The sequence below is a fragment of the Peromyscus leucopus genome, chromosome 8b, assembly GCF_004664715.2.
Source record: "Peromyscus leucopus breed LL Stock chromosome 8b, UCI_PerLeu_2.1, whole genome shotgun sequence".
Taxonomy (NCBI): domain Eukaryota; kingdom Metazoa; phylum Chordata; class Mammalia; order Rodentia; family Cricetidae; genus Peromyscus; species Peromyscus leucopus.
The window spans coordinates 56,866,459-56,887,566 of NC_051086.1; the positions used below are offsets into that span (position 1 = coordinate 56,866,459).

Here is a 21,108-nt window from a genome sequence, read left to right on the forward strand (position 1 = left end):
CAGGGACCCGCTGGACACTGCAGTTCTGTCTCCCCAGGGCTGCTGGAGTGGGAGGCACAGCCCCGAAAGCTTCAGTGCTGTGGGGCTGTATGAATTGGGGCTTTTGCAGCATCCTGCTTTCCCAGGAGCCTTGACAAGGAGAGCAGGGAGGAGATGGGAATCTGTGGGCCTCAAGATGGGCACAGACCTCATCTTTGTGGCTACCTGCAGGTTGCACACTGGGCCGCAGAGGATCTGGCAAAGATGAAGAAATGGAATAGCTTAGACTCTGGGGAGTCTGAGCGCCCACCCCAAGAGAACTCCTGCCTGGACCCTCCAGACAGAGACCTCAATGCCAAGCCATCTCCAGCCAAGCCCCACATCTTCACTACCAGGAGTCGCACCCGGCTTTTTGGGAAGGGTGACTCAGAGGAGGCCTCACCTATGGATTGCCCTTATGAGGAAGGCGGGCTGGTCTCCTGCCCTCTCATCACGGTCAGCTCTGTTGTCACTATCCAGAGGCCTGGGGATGGACCTGCCTGTGTCAGGTAAATCTGGAGGGTCCTTCCCCGCCAAGACCCATTTCCATCAGTGGCAGTCCCAGCCATGGGGTAGCACCTCAAAGTGATCTTGCTTCTGGGTTAAAAGTCACAGAACTGGGGAGCTGCAGAGCCTTCAGAGGTGGTCCCCTCACTAGCACACAGTCACAGATGCTGGAGTGTGTACACTGCTCCCAGCTGCCAGCATATGCTAGATATCCAGGCCCTGGATGCTCACCAGCCCCAAATACTCAGACTTCAAATTCGAGGTTAGGATCTTGTGGACTAGGAAGACAAAAGCCTATCAGTCTTCCTACCTCCTCTGAGGCAGGGTGGGGAGTCACTCAGGGTGGCTTCTGGGTAGTGTGAAGATGTCTTTTTACTCATCAGAGACCAAGCCAACCCTGCCTAGCCCCTCTAGGCTCCTGTCTCCTGAGCCCCAGAAGGAAGGCAGGTGGGCTAGGTAGAAGATGAGTTGGCAGTAGCAAAGACTTCCTCCAAGCTGTCTACAGACAGGCCAGGGGCAGGATGGGACACCTGTGCCCCAAGGTCCCCTTTACATCGGTTTCCTAAATTGGCTGGTTTGCCTTGGGGCTTAGTCACATTCCTTGACAAGCCCCAAAGGCTTCAAGGGACAGCAGGGCCGAGTTGAGGGTGTGACTTGTTTTCCAGGCAGGCATCCCAGGACTCTGTCTCCACTGGTGTTGAGAAGCCCCCCAGGCTCTATGACCGCAGGAGCATCTTCGATGCCGTGGCTCAGAGTAACTGCCAGGAGCTGGAGAGCCTGCTGCCCTTCCTGCAGAGGAGCAAGAAGCGCCTGACGGACAGCGAGTTCAAAGGTGGCCCTGTGAGGGCTGGCTTCCCAGGAGGGGCCATTTTCTGGTCCTGGCCTGGTTTTGACCCTCTCTCTGCCCTTCAGACCCAGAGACAGGAAAGACCTGTCTGCTGAAAGCGATGCTCAACCTTCACAACGGGCAGAACGACACCATCGCCCTGCTCCTGGACATCGCGCGGCAGACCGACAGCCTGAAGCAGTTTGTCAACGCCAGCTACACAGACAGCTACTACAAGGGTGAGGTGGGAGGGGGTGGCTTGGTACAGCTACAGCACACCTACCCCCTGAGGGGGTTGCCCCAGTCCCTGCCACTGTGCTGCTTTCTGGTTCTGATTCCCTACCCTTTCTCTCATCTGCAGTCTCCTCCCTGGGATCTCTGCGGCTCTCCTGATGACTCCCTTGTGCTCACCTCTGCCTTCTTTCCTCCTCCTTCCCTCCTGTCTCCCTCTGCCTCCTCTGCTTTGGTATTTTCTGTTCTCGTTCCTGCTTCCCGACTTTCCTGGCCTCCTTTGTGGATCCCGGCCTCCTACCGGGAGGGGTTGTGCTGACATTTTCCTGTGAGTTTCTTCCACAGTTGCTGCCTGCCAGGGGCCTTCCCTGGTCTCCCTGGGCCCCAGGGGACTGCCATCACAAGGCTGACAGTGGGCTTCCCTCTGTAGGCCAGACAGCGCTGCACATTGCCATTGAGAGGCGGAACATGGCCCTGGTGACTCTCTTGGTCGAGAACGGAGCCGACGTCCAGGCTGCAGCCAATGGAGACTTCTTCAAGAAAACCAAAGGGCGGCCTGGCTTCTACTTTGGTAGGGAGGCCGTGAGGGGTACGTGAGGGAGCTGGAGGCCCAGTCATTCAGGGACTAGCCAGTCTCATTCCTGGGGCCCCACTGGGGACCCTGTGTTGGTTGCAGGTGAGTTGCCTCTGTCCCTAGCTGCGTGTACCAACCAGCTGGCCATTGTGAAGTTCCTGCTGCAGAACTCCTGGCAGCCAGCAGACATCAGTGCCCGGGATTCGGTGGGCAACACGGTGCTACATGCCCTGGTGGAGGTGGCAGATAACACAGCCGAGAACACCAAGTTCGTGACAAACATGTACAATGAGATCCTGATTCTGGGCGCCAAACTCCACCCCACGCTGAAGCTGGAAGAGCTCACCAACAAGAAGGGGCTCACACCGCTGGCTCTGGCTGCTAGCACTGGGAAGATTGGGGTAGGGTGGGGGCTCTGGCCTGGAGCTGCTGTTACCAGGCAGGCAGGGGGGCTGGCTGCAGAGAGGACTGTGTGTACGGGACTCTAATTCCACCAGCGAATGGGGCTGTTGATGTGAGTCCGAGGAGCTGTGAGCAGAAACCGTCCAACAGGGGACTTGAGGGGTGTGTGTGTGTGTGTGTCTAGTCTAGGTTGAGAGAAAAAGAGGTTGTTGGTGTTTTACTTGGGTGAGCAAGATTTTTGGAGTGACAAGGAGGGTCCTCAGAGGGAAGTTTGGAGTAGACCAGGCCCCAGCCAAATCAGGGTCCTATGCGTGATGTCAGGTAAGGCTGATGATGTGTCTGAGGCTGCTCGAATTAGAGGGGAGGGCTTTCTCAATCATAGAGATACTGGGAAGCTGTCCTTGCCCATTTAAGCCCTGTGAGAGCTCCCTATGGCTTTCATTGTATTTCTTGGATTTTACTCTCTCTCTCTCTCTCTCTCTCTCTCTCTCTCTCTCTCTCTCTCTCTCTCTCTCTCTCTCTCTCTGTGTATGTCACTCTGTAGCCGAGGCAGGTATGTGATTAACTAGACTGGTCTCAAAGTTGCATCAATCCTCCTGTCCCAGCCTTCTGAGTGCTGGGATTACAGCCAGGAACCATCATGACTGGCTTATTCCTTAGACTTCAATTATTTCCTTCTGGCTTGAAGTTTTCTAGAAGGGGTCCACCAGTGTCCTTCACAGAAGGACTGTAAATCTTGGGGCCCTGGTGTAATGCACCCGATCAGCTGCTGCTGAGGTTAAAGGCAGCTAAGCTAGAGGATCTAGCTAGTTGCTGGGGCTTGGGCTGGGTCTCTGGTGGAGGTGGGAAGCTGAGTGCCTTTTTTTCAGGAGAGCTCAGAGCCTGCTTGGGGAAGCAGCCTGTGGCCTGGCCTGGGCTGGCCTGATAGGACTCTCCTACCTGCTACAGGTCCTGGCTTACATTCTCCAGAGGGAGATCCACGAACCTGAGTGTCGGCACCTGTCCAGGAAGTTCACTGAATGGGCCTATGGGCCTGTGCACTCTTCACTTTATGACCTGTCCTGCATCGACACCTGTGAGAAGAACTCGGTTCTGGAGGTGATCGCCTACAGCAGCAGCGAGACCCCTGTGAGTGGCCAAGACTAGTGGGTGGTGCACCCCGCTCCACCCTTCCCAGGCTCAAGCTCCATCTAGTCTCACCTGAAAAGCTGCTGCCAGAGCCCATGCCCTGCAGGCTTGTTCCACCTCCTTTCCATTATGTTTTCCTTAGCAAATGAATGATAGTCGTTAGCTCATAAAAATGAGAACATTTCAGACTTACAGAGATAAGGACAGCTCTCTTTTATACCACGTAAAAAGCTTCATGGAGTTTTTTATTTGTGTAAATGGGATCATACTACACACACTGTAGGATAAGCAGTTGTTTTCACTCATTGGCGTGTGTGGTAGTTAGCTTTACCTTAGCACCCGGATGTCTGTCTCATTTAAAAGCTGTTGCCCGGCATTCGTCCCACAGGACAGTCAAGCTATTTGCAGCTGCTCACCACGCTGCAGGCCACTGACAGAAGCCTGAGGATTTGTCAGTGAAAGATACATGAAATTGCTATCTCCAAATCAAAAAGTATGCCCACCATGTTTCTTCTTGTTTGAGATGGGGCTTGCGATGCAGCCCAGGCCAGCCTTGCACTCCTGACCCTCCTCCCTCCAAAGTGCTGGGATTGTAAATCCTGGGTCACCACATCCTGCTGTGAGGTGGAACATTGTCAAGCATTTACTGGCCTTTTGTACTTCTTTGGTGGGTCTCCTAAGGTTTACAGGACTGTTGGCTGGCTGCCTCCGGTGTATAGACCTCTTGCTTCTGAATGACTCAATCTTTTCTCTATTGCTCATGCTGCAGTGGGTTTTCCTTCCCAGCCTGTCTCTTGCCTTTTAATTTCACAAACAGAACCCTTTACGTATAAAAGGGTTTCATTTGGGTAGGGTCAAGCTGGTTGGTCTTTTTCTTTTTCGGCTTCTGGATTGTGTGCTGTGCCCTGAAGGCCTGTTCTTTACAGAGTTACACAGCAACCCTTTTGCATTCCCTTTTCACTCATTCGTAGATGTTTCATTTTGGGTGCTTTATCTAGAATTTACTTTTGTGTACTGAGGATGGCATTTTATTTAATATTTTTGGCTTCAAGTGAAGCTTCAAGTGAGACTTACTGAATACTTTATCCTACTTTCATTGGATGAAAGACCACCTCATCTGTCCTCTCTTCCTAAAGTGATACTCCAACCTCCAGAAGTAGACTTGGGAGCCAATTGTTAGAGATAATGGGATTAGATACAATGTTGGGAAATACTGATGTCCTTAAGCTGAGCACTTAGATTAGTGGTTCTCAATCTCCTTAATGCTGTGACCCTTTAATAGAGTTCCTCATGTTGTGGTGACCCCCCAACCATAAAATTATTTCCATTGCTACTTCGTAACTGTAATTTTGCTACTGTTATGAATCGTAATGTAAATATCTGTGATTTCTGATGGCCCTAGGCCACCGCTGTGAAAGTGTTGTTTGGCCCCGGGGTTGAGAACCACTGACTTCGGGCTTGTCCAGTTTCTCCCCAGTCAAGGTACTCATGGAGACACTGAAGCTAAGAGGGTGGGTCATTCAAGGAACCACAGCAGCGCTGGGACCAGCCCAAGGCCCTGGCTGTCCAACGGTTCAGACCGCTGGTGACTCTTGGTTGCTTGGCAGGCTGAGGGGACGTTCTTCCTTGACTGTGTGGGCTACATAGGTGTGAGGAGTGTTGTGGGCTGGTGTAGCCATTCAGGGAGTTGCTGGTGCCAGAGTGAGCCTCACTTCCCTCTGCTCCCATAGAACCGGCACGACATGCTTCTGGTGGAACCCTTGAACAGACTCCTGCAGGACAAGTGGGACAGATTCGTCAAGCGCATCTTCTACTTCAACTTCTTTGTCTACTGCTTGTATATGATGGTCTTCACCACGGCTGCCTACTATCGGCCTGTGGAAGGCTTGGTGCGGATGGGAGCATGGGCCCTCCTTGGGGGTTGGGGTGGGGCACTCCCCTGAGATGCTGTCCGCTCCAGGCCCAGTCCTTGCCTTTCCTAGCTCACTCAGAGGTAGAAAGACGGCATGGAGAGCCTTGCTCCGTGCCCTCAGTTTCCCTCTTGCAGGCTGTCCTGTGCCTGGACTTTGTCTTTTAAGTCTGTGGTTCTGGGAGGGTGAGCATGTGAGCACTGAGTTCCTGAGGATGAGGACTGAGGACTGGGGAGGCAGCTGCCCCCTGGGCTGGGTATCTGGAGATTATAGGATGGTGCAAGCCTGGATTCCATTGCCACCGGCTAGCCTTCACTGTTTGGCTCACCTGCTTGTTACAAAGTTGCGCCTTAGACCTATTATGCCCTTGAGTACTTCTTTCGTGCTAGCCTGTGTTCCATCTCCCAGTTCAGCTTAGGACGAGACTCTTTACCCTCTTCTGAGCCATGGACTCCCTTATATTTCTGAATTAGATCCTTCTCATTTAATACCCAGAGCACTAATTTTCCTCCCTATTTCTGGAACATTTCACCGTAAATTTAGTTAAAAAACTGGAGTTCTATCTCTATATAAAAAGGCATTTAGTGACTCCATTTGGAAAGAAAAGAAAAACGATAATGGGCGTAGCTCAGTGGCATAATGCCTGCTTAGGATGTGCAAGGCCTTGGGTTTGATTCCCAGCACCCCAGCATCATAACAAGATAGCAAAAAGAAAGGATACACACATTTTGTTAGAGAGAGGAGAAACATGCTAATAAGTAAGACGAGTGAGCAAGCTAGTGCTCGCAGAACACCAAGGTGATCCTCTCCAGAAAATGGCTGAAACAGGAGGGCCGTATGCATGGCTGTGTCGAGGACAGTCCTTCTCCCACTCATCCTGGGGAACTTTGACCTTACCTCCTGGCAGAGCAGCTGGGTACCACAGGCTGTGGGAAGAATGGGATTCCCAATGTACCAGGTCTGTAAGAGCACCTCCACCTACCCTGTCACCTGCTCCATCCCCTCAGAGACCTGGGCAGGGACATTGCTTGGGAGACAGCACAGCTCTGCAAGGATCCTCTGATACCCAGAGACTCAGAGAAGCAGGTCTTACAGAGGGACCTTCTTGCAGATGTCCAATAATAACTCGTTGTCTTTGTGTTTCTTTCTTTAAAATTATTGTTGTTGTTGTTGTTGTTGTGTGATGGTGAACATGTGGAGATTGGGATTGGAAAAAAAAACAACAACTATTTGGAGTCAGCTCTGTCCTTCCATAATGGGTTCAGGGACCAAAATCAGTCTCAGGTTTGCCTGGAACATGCATGGAATCATTTTGCCAGGCCTCTGTTTCTCTCTTTTAATGGAAGCTTGTCTCCCAAGCAGGGGCCAAGTCTTAACTGTAAGGCTTTTGTGAATGTTTGCTGAATGAATGGATGAATGAGTGAGTGAACAGAGTTGCTAGCTTCTCTGTGCCTCACAGCCCCCCTATAAGCTGAGGAACACCATTGGAGACTATTTCCGAGTCACTGGAGAGATCCTGTCAGTGTTGGGAGGAGTCTACTTCTTCTTTCGAGGGGTAAGCATTCCTTCACCAATTGTGGGCATCTATTGTCACTGACAAAGGTCAAGAGAACCACTGAGAGATGAGTGAGGGAGGCTGAGAATCCTTCGGGTGTTCAAGACTGGGTTGCAGGGACCATCCAGTGCATCCCTAAGGGCCCATGGCAGCCAAGCAACACAGGCAGATCTCCACCACTGAGTCTTGTGGGAGGGGTCTTCCTTTGACTGCCTGGCCAGCAAGCCCCTGGGTGTCCTTCTGCCTCGCACTCCCTACTCAGCTCCAGTCTCACAGATGTGTAATGCTGCTGCACCTGGCTTTTGTTTTTCATGAGTGCTGGTCTCAGGCTCGCACATCAGGCACCTTCCTGAGGCACCGCCTCAGGCCCCAGGGTCTTTTCTTTGAACTTGGGGGGCTCCTTTTAGAATTTTGAATTTGGGGGCTCTGTACAAACTAGAGCTTAGGGTAATACATGCGACTCATGTTTTTTAGTTTCATTTTCCTTGAGTGAGACTCAAGAGGGGTGAGAACTCAAGTCCATGAAAAGAGATCAGAATGCAAATTATTATTATTATTATTATTATTATTATTATTATTATACTTGAGGTTTCTCTATGTAGTCTGTTCTGTCTTTGAATTCTTGATTGTTTTGCCTTAACTTTTTGAGTGTTGGGATATCAGGTGTGTGTTTGAGGATTGTGATTTTTAACCTCTAAACTTCTTGGTTCAGGTCACATGTATTTTTTTCAGTGACTGACTATCTTGGTGACTTTTCTATTGCTGTGATGAGACACCATGAGCAAAGTGACTTACAGGAGAAAGTTTATCGGACCTTCTGGTTTCGGAGGGAGAGAATTCATGATGGAGGAATGGAGGTGACAGGTGACAGGTGGCTGGAGCAGCAGTTGAGAACTCATGTTTGAACAGCAAACAGGAAGTAGAACAAGAGAGAGCTAGAACGAGAGAGAGATAGAGATAGATAGATAGATAGAAGAGAGAGAGAGAGAAGAGAGAGAGAGAGAGAGAGAGAGAGAGAGAGAACATAATCCTGGGGATAATGGAAGTAGTTTTTGAAACCTCAAAGCCCATCCCCAGCGACACACCTCCTCTAACAGGGCTACACCTGCTAGTCCTTCCCAAACAGGTCCACTGCCTGAGGATGAAGTATTCAAACATATTAGCCTATGGGGGCCATTCTCGTTCAACCACCATACTTACTTTAAGGGAATCTCTCTTTGCCAGTCACTGGACTTTGTCTTCATGGAAACATTGTCTTTTCACACTGGTAATTTATGTTATCTAAGAGTGTACAAAGCCCCAGCAGCAAGTGGGCACCTCTTAGCAGACAAAGGGTTAAACTGGGGGCAGACATGTGTAGGCATTTTGGAGAGGATTTCCAGCCACCAAAGGTTGATCTGGTGAGTTAGTTCAGTTGTGGCTGCGTAAAGGGATTTTTATTTTATTTATTACATTATATATTTATTATTATGCTATGCTCATTTATAGAAAAGGAGGGTGGTCATGGAAGAACAAACTAGAAGAGGCTTCTCAGCCCTACCACGGGATGCAGCAGCTGTAGCGTTTTGGTGATCTTTTCCTTCCCGAATTGCCTTCTAGATACACTTATAATTGTAGTCAGGTAACATCACCCTCCCTGTTGGCTTCACTAGCTGCTCCGTTCTTCACACTCTCTGCTGGAACCCACTCTGGTGGGTTTCCAACATGGTGACACTTGGAAAGCATGCCATTCATCCACATCTAACACCTCCCAGAAACTTATTCTGTCTGTTCACCCGCAGATTCAGTATTTCCTGCAGAGGCGGCCGTCCCTCAAGAGTTTGTTTGTGGACAGCTACAGTGAGATACTTTTGTAAGTGATGCTTCGTGCTTCGTCTAGCCTCCCGAGGTGACAGAAGTTAGTTCCCCCTCACTGTCTCACCTGTGCTTGAACAGGCGCGTAGTAGGGCCTCAGTGAGAACTCAAGCAATAGTCACCAGATGAATGAATAACAACTGTTTGCTCTGCCAGGTAAATGTCAGGTGCTGGGCTCAACGGGCTGTGTCACAGGGCCACGTGACTTACGGCTGGCGTCAGGTGTCCCTTTCCTCACTTTGTTCGGTGTGTGCCTCCCTCTGCCCTCCACTGGGCTGACCCTGGGAGATGGAGGTGGGGCATACCCGGTTCTCACCTTCAAGAGTCTCCAGTCTTTAAGAAAGGGTCGTTTTATTTTCATTCCAGCTTCTAGGACGTTTGGATTGGATAATTCACAGTTGGCAGGAAAGGGAGTGTCCCGGGCACCGAGTGTTGAGCAGCATCCCCGGCCTCTCTCCAGTCACTTTCCCCCATCTTCCAGGCTTGACTATTAAAAACACCTGCAGATAGATGCCACCAAAGGTCCTTTCCCTGGTGTGGGTGTGTGGGGGTGGTGTGTGCTCCTGGCTGAGAGCCATTGCTTTTCGAGGGGACAGGTAAGCGAAGGCACAGGTGTTACAGAGCCTCTGTTCATAACATAAACTAGAACCCGTGAACATCATCCTGCACAGAGGGCTTTCAACTCTGGGTCTCCCAGGATCCTGACTTAAACTCTCTTCTGATGCCCAGGTCTCCCTCAGTCCTGGGGTTCTCTTCTCATTTCTGGTATGATTAACGAGTTGATTTCCGGTGCTATTGTGACTAGTTTGTTCCTAGGATTCATAAACCTCATGTCCCCATTGTAATCTTCAGACACCTTTATTTTAGTCCCAAAGGGCAAGCTCAAATTTTAGGGTCTATAGCAACTGGTTAACACAATATTGATTTGTCTAAAAAAGAAGAATTGTCCCCCGACACAGAATTGTGATGGTAGACTCAAGATTCCATTCCTGGAAGTTACAGGCTCATGGTAGTTATGGTAAACACACACATGCGCGCACACGCGCGCGCACACACACACACACACACACACACACACACACGAACGTACATTCATGCAATTATACTTATTAACATATAGTACTTTTATGTTATCAAAACTACTCAGACTTACTGATATAACTCATAAGAGTGCAAAAATGCTTATACCCAAATCTAGGGTTTCTTGCCCCCAACTTTTACCGTTCTCTGAAACCCTCTTTCCTTGGGCTCTTTCTTCTCACACCTGCTCATGCCGCAGAGAAGGATTTAGCCTCCTCCCCCCATCTGCTTCCCCTCTTTCGTCATTCCAATGTGATTACATACTGTTTTTGTCTTTGTCATAATCACCATTTGCATTCTTATACTTTTGTAAATATTCCTAAACGTTGCACAGCTTTGTAATACTCCTATTACTCTTTTTATTTGTGTCTTCTGGCTGATAGTTCCCTTAATTGTCACTTGTTTAGTTTTCTTTGTACACAATGTTAATTCTTCCCACATACCCTAAAGAAGGTGCAATTTTCCTCAGAGTCAAACTTATAAGTTGTAACGCATGGTCAGATCACCTTTCTTCCTCTTGAGGGATTTCTTTCTAGAGTTTTCTTTTCTTTCTTTTGTTTGAGACAGGGTCCTCTATGTAGCCCAAACTGGCCTCTCTTCTAACTCACTGCAACCCTCCTGCCTTTGCATCTGGAGTGCTGGGGTGACAGATGTGTACCACCGTACCTTGTTTCCTGTTTACTCTTTGTGACTGGGTTGTTTCCCAGCCCGACCCTTTCACCCTGGTGCTTCTCTCTGCTGCTAGCCTTAGGACTCTCATGGCTGCCATCTATCTCTTCCTCACTTCTTCCTCTTTCCTGACCTTTCTTGTTTTCCTGCACACCCTTCCGTGTTTTCAGTGGGGTCGCCCCGAGGGGAAGCAGCGGACCCTGTCGAGTGCATACATGCTCATCATCAGTAGGTTGGAGTATTCAATACATTCCTCACTTACATTTTTAGCCTACAATGGATTGTGCAGGATATAACTATCATGAATCAAGGAGCATCTATACTATATGTACCTTGTGCTTCTAAGAATAAAATTTTGCCTCACAGCCTGCCATACATTTCCCTCCTTGTGCTTGCTGAGACTGTGTGGGCGAAAGGCAGCACAGCCCCAGCCCTGGGTGGATACGTTCTCACTCTTCCGATTCTTGCACTCCCCCTACCCCAGGTCTTGTGTTCTTGGCATCCCCTAAGCTGACCAACTTTGCCTCTGCCCTCAGCTTTGTGCAGTCGCTGTTCATGCTGGTGTCTGTGGTACTGTACTTCAGCCAACGCAAGGAGTACGTGGCTTCCATGGTGTTCTCCCTGGCCCTGGGCTGGACCAACATGCTCTACTATACCCGAGGATTCCAGCAGATGGGCATCTATGCTGTCATGATCGAGAAGGTGGGTCCCCAGGGGTGCTTTCCACAGAGCCCTGTGTGCTCCATGGATGTGAGATACTGTCCTATGCATTCTGTTCAGCCTTTCTGCATCCTCCAGGGAGCCAGCCGTCTGTTTAGCTCTTAGCCTATTTATTCCCCAAGAATCAAGCAACCTGGCATTGACCTTGGCATGGACATTTTCTTCTAACTTGTTGCCTTTGTGTTTCAAACTGCCATCTCCCAACCGGAGCAAAAGCCATGGGAGACGTATGAATCAATTCCTCACGACCTCTGAGCTGAAAACCATAGAACCTGGCCCACTGCGGGTTCCTGTCGCACATTCTCTGGTCACTCCAGGCTGATGCAGCCCCGATCATTCCTGCGTTCCTCCCATGGCTGGACTTGTCTTTTTACCAGGCTGCTCTTTCCTGCAGATGATCCTCAGAGACCTGTGTCGATTTATGTTCGTCTACCTCGTGTTCTTGTTTGGATTCTCCACAGGTAATTCGCTGAGTCAAAGCTGGTGGCAGGCAGGTGTGTTGCTCACCTGACCTCTTCAGGCTCTGCAGGGCCGGGGGAGGAGGAGCCAGGTGCATGCTTGGAGGTGACAGAGGGACAGACAGAACACACATCGGCATGAGCCTGAGAACTTGAAACTCTGATTTATGAAGTGTTCTTAGTTGTTTTAGAGATACTGTGCTACTTGCTTGCCATATAGCTACATCCAATTATTTCAACACTATTTCAGGCCCACAGGAAACTTCCAAGAGTTGTACAAATGACTCCTTTCTTCTTCTTACCCAGATTCCCCAATTTTACCACTCTAAAAATCTGTCTTTTTGTTGCTTTCTCCCTTCTCTCTGTCTCTCTTGTCCTTCCCTCCCCCACTCCTCCCCTCCCTTTCTCATCCCTTCCATTCTTTTTTCCTGGAGATTGAACCCAGGGTCTAATACATGCCAGGCTGGCTCCCACTGAGCTACAGCTGCAGCCTTCAGATTCCTCAACCCCGCCTTTCCTCCCACCTTTAGTCCCTGGCATTTTATCTTAAGGAAGAGCTTTTCTCTCCCTCCTCAATTCAATTCTTTTTAAACACAAGGATGTATGGCCCTGGGGTTCTTTTTACTCCTTGTAGATTCCCACTGTCACAAGAGTCATAATCCTTGCTATCATCAGTTATCTTGAAGCTGAGATCTGGTCCTTGGGAGCTCCTTCAAGTCAGATCCTCAACCCTTCTACCTGATCCACATCCTGTTGTGAGCACATGCCTCTGCCTCAGTTCTCATCTGATTTCTGTGGTTGCATGGTTTCTGAGGGAGGCATGCCCATCTCTGCTCCCACTCTGCAGTTTATTTTAGAACCCCTGTCTAGGAGGGTTGAATGTTGTTGACTAGGAATGCTGATAGGTATGGGCTGCGGCACCTGATCTGAAGTTCTGCATATCAATACAAGAAGGGATTGGGTTTAGGGGGTTCTCAGGGCACTGGTGCATGGTAAGAACGGCACACAGCTGCTTAGCAGCTCTCAGGCTCTTCAGTAAACTTCCGAAGAATGTTAGCAGAGGCTACTCTGCTCTGGGCTGCTTGACATCCATGGTTATAGAGTGAACTCCTAAAAGACATGGTGTGACTTGACATCCACGGTTATAGAGTGGACCCCTAAAAGACATGGTGTGGCTTGACATCCACGGTTGCAGAGTGGACCCCTAAAAGACATGGTGTGGCTTGACATCCACGGTTACAGAGTGGACCTCTAAAAGACATGGTGTGGCTTGACATCCACGGTTACAGAGTGGACCTCTAAAAGACATGGTGTGGTTGGCAAAGGGACCCAGGCCTGTCTTGTTGAACAAGTTGTATGCTATACAAAGGCCTCTATATTTATATGTACATATAGCTTTGCATATTTCTTCAAACACCTTTCCTAGTAGATCAGGATAAAGCTCTTATTATAAAAAAGCAGTGCATTATTACAGTTTTCTGATAGTCTGGGAGTGGGGAGGTGCTACATAACCGAGCAGCCTTCCTGCTGCAGGGTGCTGGGGTAGGAGAGGTATGTATCAGGGTGTCTGGGGTTTTGGTTTCCATCCACCCATACCCCTTTTTCCTGTGACCTGTAGCTGTGGTGACACTGATTGAGGATGGGAAGAATAACTCCGTGCCTGTGGAGTCCACAGCACACAGGTGGCGGGGGCCTTCCTGCAGGCCACCGGACAACTCCTACAACAGCCTGTACTCCACCTGCCTGGAGCTGTTCAAGTTCACCATCGGCATGGGCGACCTGGAGTTCACTGAGAACTATGACTTCAAGGCTGTCTTCATCATCCTGTTGCTGGCCTACGTGATTCTCACCTACATCCTCCTGCTCAACATGCTCATTGCCCTCATGGGTGAGACGGTCAACAAGATCGCCCAAGAGAGCAAGAACATCTGGAAGCTGCAGGTGGGCAGCAGACCGGGGCAGGGAGTGTGGCCTGGAAGGTGCTGACTGGTCCCTGTGCTGTTACATAGTCGGGTACATGAGCCCCTGTGGGATTGAGTAGGGGGCAGGAAGCACTGAGGTCTAGAGATGCCATCTATCCGCGTTTCAAGCCACACAGCTGGCAGGTAGCAGAGCGAGGGGTTAGACTGGTCAGTCCCACTTTTGGGACTCTGATCTCACCCAGCTCCCCAAGTGGTCCCTTTGTGAGCTCTATCAATTCGTAGGGTTGCCTTCCTGGACCCAGCAGGCTGTAGCTAGGCATAGACAGGCTTGGTTGGTCTTCTTCACAGAGCATGTGCCTGCCAGGCTTTGGAAACAGGCCTGTTAGAGGAGGTACTGCAGGGCCAGCTTGAGGCTCCTGGGACTGAGAGAGATTCTGGAGAGGGTAATCCAGACTGGTGGCCTAGTTCCCTTTCCCTTCAGAGAGCCATCACCATCCTGGACACAGAGAAGAGTTTCCTGAAGTGCATGAGGAAAGCCTTCCGCTCTGGCAAGCTGCTGCAGGTGGGGTTCACGCCTGATGGCAAGGATGACTACCGATGGTGTTTCAGGTAAGGCCAAAGCAGGAGTTGAAGCTGAGAACTTCTGCTCTCAGTCCAGGGCATGGGGGACCCATCTGGAGCAGATGAGGGTCTAGATACCGGGCTCAGGACTCCCTGGGACTAATCACAGGAATAGGGGACTCTCAAGACTAGCAGCAGGTACAAGGGCCACCATAGGACACAGCTGTGGGCACAGGACACCCACCTCAGATCTCAGGAGGGAGGACTTCCAACACTAGGCACTGAATAACTTGAGGTGTCCAAAAATGACTGCCCGGTGAGCAGAGCCAAGCCCAGGAATCCAGTGTTTAAAATTCTTGGACCTTGTGGAGTGGTTGGGAAGGATCGGGTATCCATGAAACAAGCCCTGGCTGTCTGTCTGCCTGCCGTGTCTTCATCCTGATATGAAGGCTGCTCAACCTTAGACAGCTGGCCTCCCAGACCCTGTCCCCTCCTCCACAGGGTGGACGAGGTGAACTGGACTACCTGGAACACCAATGTGGGCATCATTAACGAGGACCCGGGCAACTGTGAAGGCGTCAAGCGCACCCTGAGCTTCTCCCTGAGGTCAGGCCGAGGTGAGATGGGATGGGTGGTGCCAGGCAGGGAGGGGCCTGACACTGGGAAGGTGGGTTCCCTACTCCGTGTTGTCTTTCCTCACGTAAGACCTGGGCTGTGCAGCAGCAGCAGATGCCAGCCATCCACATGCTGGTGACTGCTACGCGTCCTCAGACACACCTGTGCAGCACTGCCGGAAGCTTCTTGGATGCACTGATTTCAAATTAACTTTTGGTCATTGCGTGTTCAGAAAACTTTTGATGTAACCAACATTTTCGTGACCCCCATGTTCAGTTATGTGACCCCATATGGAGTCATAGCCCAGGTTTGAGAAGCTGGGTGTTGACCACACAGTACTGTTGCAGAAGTCTCGCAGGGCTCTGTTTATTTTGTCCTTATTATTTTTTCTTTCTGTCAAATTCGATGTTTTTCCATCTGCCTTCATATTCATTGGCTCCCCCTTTTTTAAGCCAGTTCCAAATGGTTCTTAATTCCATATGGAAAATTTCTTACTTCAAATTTTAAGCCTTTTGGTTTTAGAGTTTCTGTTTTTTCTGTGTTGAAGTTTCTATTTCTTTGTTGAGGTCTTCTAGCCATTCCTTCATTAGGAGCACATTTTCCTCTGCTTCTTTGAACATATTAATGAGTTACTTTACACTTTATATCTGCTAAGGGATGGACTGGCTCAGAGGTAGTGGGCCTACCAAGCACAAGACCCTGGGTTCAGTGGTCCCTAGCTAAATCCAACATCTGGGCCATCATGGCACCCATTTCTCTTAACTGCTATTTTTTTCTTTCTTCCTTTCTTTCTTTTTGTGACAGAGGATCACATTTCCTTGGTTTCCCTTTTAGGTCTAGTATTTTCAGATTGTGTGCTGGACATTGTAGATATTGTAGACAAGATACTGTGGAAAGCCTGGATTCAATTACCTTCCCCCTAAAAACATTGACTTTTGATTATTTTATTTATAATTACCTTATGTAGTGGATGGCACTTCAGTTGTTCAGGAATCACCTTGAGCAGGTGTAAGTGAGTGTAAGGATGTTTCCACACATAGGCTAGGTTCCTTCCTTACATTCAAGTTAAAGTGTGTCTGCCCCGCTTCCAACCCCATGGTAACCATTCTCTGTCAAGCATCTTGAAATCTTACCATCATCAAGCAGGCAAGCAGGGTCTAGTTCTCAGCCAAGGACTTGTGGGTAACCACCCTGCCCAAATCCGACCAGACCTCCAACATCACAGTATCTGTTCTCCAATGCTCTGTTTTACTGATTCTAGCTGCCCCGTGACCTGCTTCCTCCTTAGCTCTGCTAGGATGGCTGTTCACTGCACTGTAGCTGGTAAAATTGTTCCTAAGCAGAGAGCCAGGGTGTTGATGGGACCCCCTTTGTGAATGTCACTTCTCTTAGGGTTTGTAGTATCTCACATCTGTCACCTCAAGTCTAAGCACATCTGCTGAACGGCATGTCTCTCAGCTTATAGTCGTCATGAGCAGAACAGTCCCATACAAGATCCTCCATTACAGTTGGATATGGAGATCTACTTCCTCAAAGGCTCACTGAGGCCCTGGTGATATAGCTCAGTGGTCGAGCACTTGGCTAGCACGTGAGGCACCCTGGATTCCATCTCTAGTCCAGAAAGAAGAGGCCCATTTTTGGAAAGCAGTTCCCTGCTCTGAGGCTTCATTATGTTCACACAGGTCCCCAGCAGTTCTGTGATTTCCCTGGGAATGTAATTGGGAAGACTCCACATTGTCACCTTTGCTCATTACCTGTTCTTTCATTTGTTAGACAGGCCAGCATTGTCAGAGAGCTACTCAAAGATGGCTGTGTATGATCTGAGTGCTTGCCATGACCCTCCCACTGACTTAGTTAGCTGCCAGGGCTGGTTCAAACTTCTAGAGTCTGACACTGGGCAGTTTATTTTAGATACATTTAAGTATGGTACTATGTTGGGAAAAAGTTTCCTGGTGACAATTATCACAATAAAGCTTAAGGCATGACTAGGTTGGAACTCTTTTGCAAAGTACATGTGACTTCTATAAGAATGGATTCTATAACTTAAGGGCTTAGAGGAGGATCTAGGTCGTTGTAGAGGTCACCAAGCTACAAAGTACATGTGACATCTCCCCTAAGAATGGGTTCTATTGACTGAGAAAGAATGCTCAAGATAAAGGTCTAGGGAGGAAGAGTCTGGGATAAACGTGATAATCTGGGGGATTCAGGCAAGGCCCAGCTCTACAGACAGCACAGATCACCAGGCTATTAACTACATCCACTCCCAGGAGATATAAAACAGGTGTATATCTCCTCTGCTGAGGAGACAACCCTGAGTGTTTAACATTCCTGGTTTCCCTGGTGCTTATCTCTGAGCACAGGACCTCATGCCCTCTACACTATACATCTCAGTGACCCTTTATCCAGTTAGACCAGTGATTTGGAACAGAAGCTGTGGAGTTTAATATTAGATTTTACACTTTATGCTTATTTCTTAGGGAACATTCCTTTAGGAGTTTGCTTTCTCACTTTTGTGACAGTACACACTCCAGTGGTCCTAGTCAGGTCATTTGGATAACAAGGATCTCTCTCCACCAAGCTGCATGTGGTAAGAAGAGGTGGGAGAAAGCCGGAGAGGGAAGGAAGGTGCTAAGTGGAGGAACTGAGGAGGCCGTGGGAGAGTCTTGGTCTTAGAACATGATGAATGGTACTGGGAACTGTATGTAGATGCCTCTGGAGACCCTGGGACTGGCGAGATCAACAGCTCCCAAGCTGGGTGTTTCCTCTTCCCAGCCAGTTAGTAGTCGGTATCTCAATGACAATGATTCCTTAAGACTCCTCGGGGCTTTCGATCATGCCATGGTTCTTGAAGCCCAGTGTTGCCAAGTCTCCTGGGCGGGATCTTGACTCAGCACCTATGCCCTGGCGGGACCTTGACTCAGCACCTATGCCCTGGCAGCACTTTAGAGCTGCCCACTGTGGAGTTGTATTGCAGAAACCTCTTTACCCTTCCATTTGGGCAGTGAGGCAGTGGAGCCGGAAGCAGGTGTGTGATAGACTCTTGAGGTCACAGGTTTGCCAGGGCCTGGAGGAAGAGCACTTTAAGATGTTACCTGGGTGGATGAGGGAAGAGGAAACTTCATGGATCCAAGAGCTTGAAGATACTTTTTTTTTTTTTTCTCCCAGAGAGTCTTACTATGTAGCCCTGGCTGTCTTGGAACTCACTCTGTAGACCAGGCTGGCCTTGAACACACAGAGATCCACCTGTCTTGGTCTCCTGAGTGTTGGAATTAAAGGTGTGTGCCACAATGCCTGGCTAAATTTTTTTTAAAAAATATATTTTGAAATTAAAATATAATAACATTATTTTCCTCCTTCCATCCCCTCTCAGGTCCTCCCATTACCTCTTTTTCTTTTGTTATTTTATAAATATCACATATATATATATATATAGTATATATACACATACATACATATTATATACATATATACACAAATATATAAATATAACTTGCTGAGTCTGTTTTTTGTTTGTGTGTATATGATTTCAAGGCTAACCACTTTGTATTGGATAACCAGTTAGGGAGCTTGTCCCTGGAGAGGCTAATTCTCCCTCTCTCAGCAGCCATTAGTTGTCTGTAGTTCTTTGTCTAGGGGTGGGACTCTGTGAGAGTTCCTCCTTTTGCATGTTTATTGATACTGTCATTGTTTAGGTCTTATTTAGACAGCCATTTCTAGGAGACAGTCTCACAGCAGACGTCCCGGTCCTCCAGCTCTTACAGTCTTTGTCCCCTCTTCCAAAATGTTCCCTGAGCTTTAGGTGTAGGAGTTGCATTGATGATGTATCCACTGGGGCTGGGTTCCCCACAACCCACTGATCTCTGCGTCTGTCCAGTTGTGGTTGTCTGTCATGGTCTCTGCTGTAAAGAGAAGCTTCTTTGACTGAGGGGTACCCAGGTCTCCTTTCATCTTGAGATGTGAGGCCTACCAGTAAACTCCTGTTTCTTTTCTTGTATCCAACGTGGTAATGATGTGTTGCCTTTCAGTTTCAGGGAGAAATTGGAAGAACTTTGCCCTGGTTCCTCTTCTGAGGGATGCAAGCACTCGAGATAGGCATACTGCCCAGCCTGAGGAAGTTCATCTGAAGCATTTTGCAGGATCCCTTAAGCCAGAGGATGCTGAGGTCTTCAAGGATTCCATGGGCCCAGTGGAGAAGTGAAGGACATTATGTAGGGGTCAATGCTGGGTCTTTGGATGGCAGTTCTCAGGGAACTGCAAAGCCCTGTCGTTGCCTGGGTCCATTCTGTGCTGCTGCCTAGGCACGTTCCCAGGACTTCACTGGGCATGCTGTGGGAAAGTCGGAGGGTGTGTGGGAAGAGATCTGCATCCAGACGTCACTGTCTTCAGGCCAATCTTCAAACACTTGGCTTTCAGCTCTTTACAGACCTTGTTAAACAGAGTGGATGACAAATCTCTACTTGGACACATGTTAGGCCCTGATTTTTGGATTGCTGGGACTATGAGCAAATGGAGTCCAGGGAAACAACCTTTAAATACTTGCTTTGATATAAAATGCTGAAACCTTTCTTCTCTATACTGTGTTAACATCTTACCTACCCTGAGAGGTTTTGGAGGAGTCTGTCATTTGACAAACCCAGAGAAGGTGGGGGATGCCAGTCTCATTCCCAATTCCAGCAGAACCAAGTTACTCCAAAGTGATTGTTTCCCCTTTGATGTAAAATGTCAGTCTTCACAAAATACTAGCTTCATTGCTGTTAAAAAAAAAAAAAAAAAAATACAGAACCATATCCAAAGGACACAGCAGGGAGTTTTCAATGATCTCTCATTTGTTGTAATCACAATCCTGCCTCTCTTCCTGCAGTGCTCAGTGTGCCTACCACTGTGTGTCTTGTAATTCATAAAATAAACTATGTATGGCTGCAAATATGCTTGCTTTTTAATAAGTATGAATTTGGTGATAATAATTGGGTTGGCATTGCTAGGTGGTTTTCTGTTTAGTCTGTGCTTCTCTCTGTCTCTGTCTGTCTGTCTGTCTGTCTGTCTGTCTCTCTCTCTGTGTGTGTGTGTGAGAAAACACTCTGATCAAAAGCCACTTGGGGAGGAGAGGGTTTATTTAATCTTGCAGGTTACAGCCCATCATCAAGAGAAGCCAAGCCAGAGAGCTTGCAGCAGAAACCCCAGAGGAACGCTGCTGAGTGGTGTAGGGAACAGCAGTGACAAGTCAGGTGGGAAGGAGTAAAAGTATTTATCAGACCAGAGCAGACACAAAGGTGTACTAAAGACAGTACAGTGTGAGGAGAGGGAAAGAGACAGGCAGAAAATGGGAGTTTTTCTTCTTTCTTTTTTCCAGTTAGAAGGAAACTACACGGTCTTATCTTGTGTGTTGTTTGTGTAAGGCCCATATCGGGAAAGGTTAAGTAGGCTTCTCATTATCTTGTTAAATAGTAAGTTTTATAGCATTAGATGTCTCTCTTTCTTTCTTTCTTTTCTATTCTAAATTATTTATTTGCCACAGCATATGTATGGAGGTCAGAGGACAACTTGTGGGAGTCAGTTCTTTCCTTCCTACTTTGTGGGTCCTGGGGATCGAACTCAGGTCTTCAGGCTTGGAGGCAAGAGACTTTACCTGGTGAGCCATCTTGAAGGCTCAGTGGTCTTTCTTGAGACTGTTCAGTCACTTAACCTGTGGGTGGTGACCCCTTTGGGGGTCAAATGACCCTTTCACAGGGGTCACCTAAGACCATCGGAATACACAGATATTTACATTATGATTCACAACAGTGGCAAAGTCACAGTTAGGAAGTAGCAATAAAATACTCTTATGGCTGGGGAGGAACTGCATTAAAGGGTCGCAGCATCAGGAAGGTTGAGGACCACTGGTGTAGTGTAAGGGCTCATGCCGCACCAGGAGTCAGGTTCTCAATGTTTGTGTAAGGCACGAGGACTTGCTAGGGCCAGGCTCCAAGCAGGCAGTGTCTGATAGTTAAAGTGTGGGAGTGTCTGCCTCCATAAGCTGGGATCCACGTCCAGAGGGACCTTCAACCTCCTAACACAACGCCACTAGATGGGGACCAAGCG

General features: G+C 48.7%; 1 protein-coding gene across 1 annotated transcript; it reads left to right on the plus strand.

Annotated features, from left to right (window-relative positions):
• Nucleotides 1-120: 120 nt before the first annotated feature.
• Nucleotides 121-19,805, plus strand: Trpv1 (transient receptor potential cation channel subfamily V member 1). Its single transcript, XM_028888738.2, has 15 exons — nucleotides 121-527; nucleotides 1,191-1,357; nucleotides 1,438-1,590; nucleotides 2,013-2,153; nucleotides 2,259-2,557; nucleotides 3,507-3,686; nucleotides 5,417-5,575; nucleotides 7,056-7,151; nucleotides 8,933-9,003; nucleotides 11,291-11,456; nucleotides 11,869-11,935; nucleotides 13,551-13,873; nucleotides 14,336-14,463; nucleotides 14,917-15,032; nucleotides 19,056-19,805. The coding sequence occupies exons 1-15, from the start codon at nucleotides 154-156 to the stop codon at nucleotides 19,226-19,228; spliced, it is 2,613 nt and encodes an 870-aa protein (XP_028744571.2). The 5' UTR covers nucleotides 121-153; the 3' UTR covers nucleotides 19,229-19,805.
• The last annotated feature ends 1,303 nt before the right edge of the window (nucleotides 19,806-21,108 follow it).

Excerpts from the sequence above, each read along its gene's own strand:
- Trpv1 (XM_028888738.2), top strand. The coding sequence starts at position 154 with ATGGGAATCTGTGGGCCTCAAGATGGGCACAGACCTCATCTTTGTGGC. Across the intron at positions 1,591-2,012 it reads CACAGACAGCTACTACAAGG|GCCAGACAGCGCTGCACATT; the intron begins GTGAGGTGGGAG and ends TTCCCTCTGTAG. Across the intron at positions 2,558-3,506 it reads CTAGCACTGGGAAGATTGGG|GTCCTGGCTTACATTCTCCA; the intron begins GTAGGGTGGGGG and ends TACCTGCTACAG.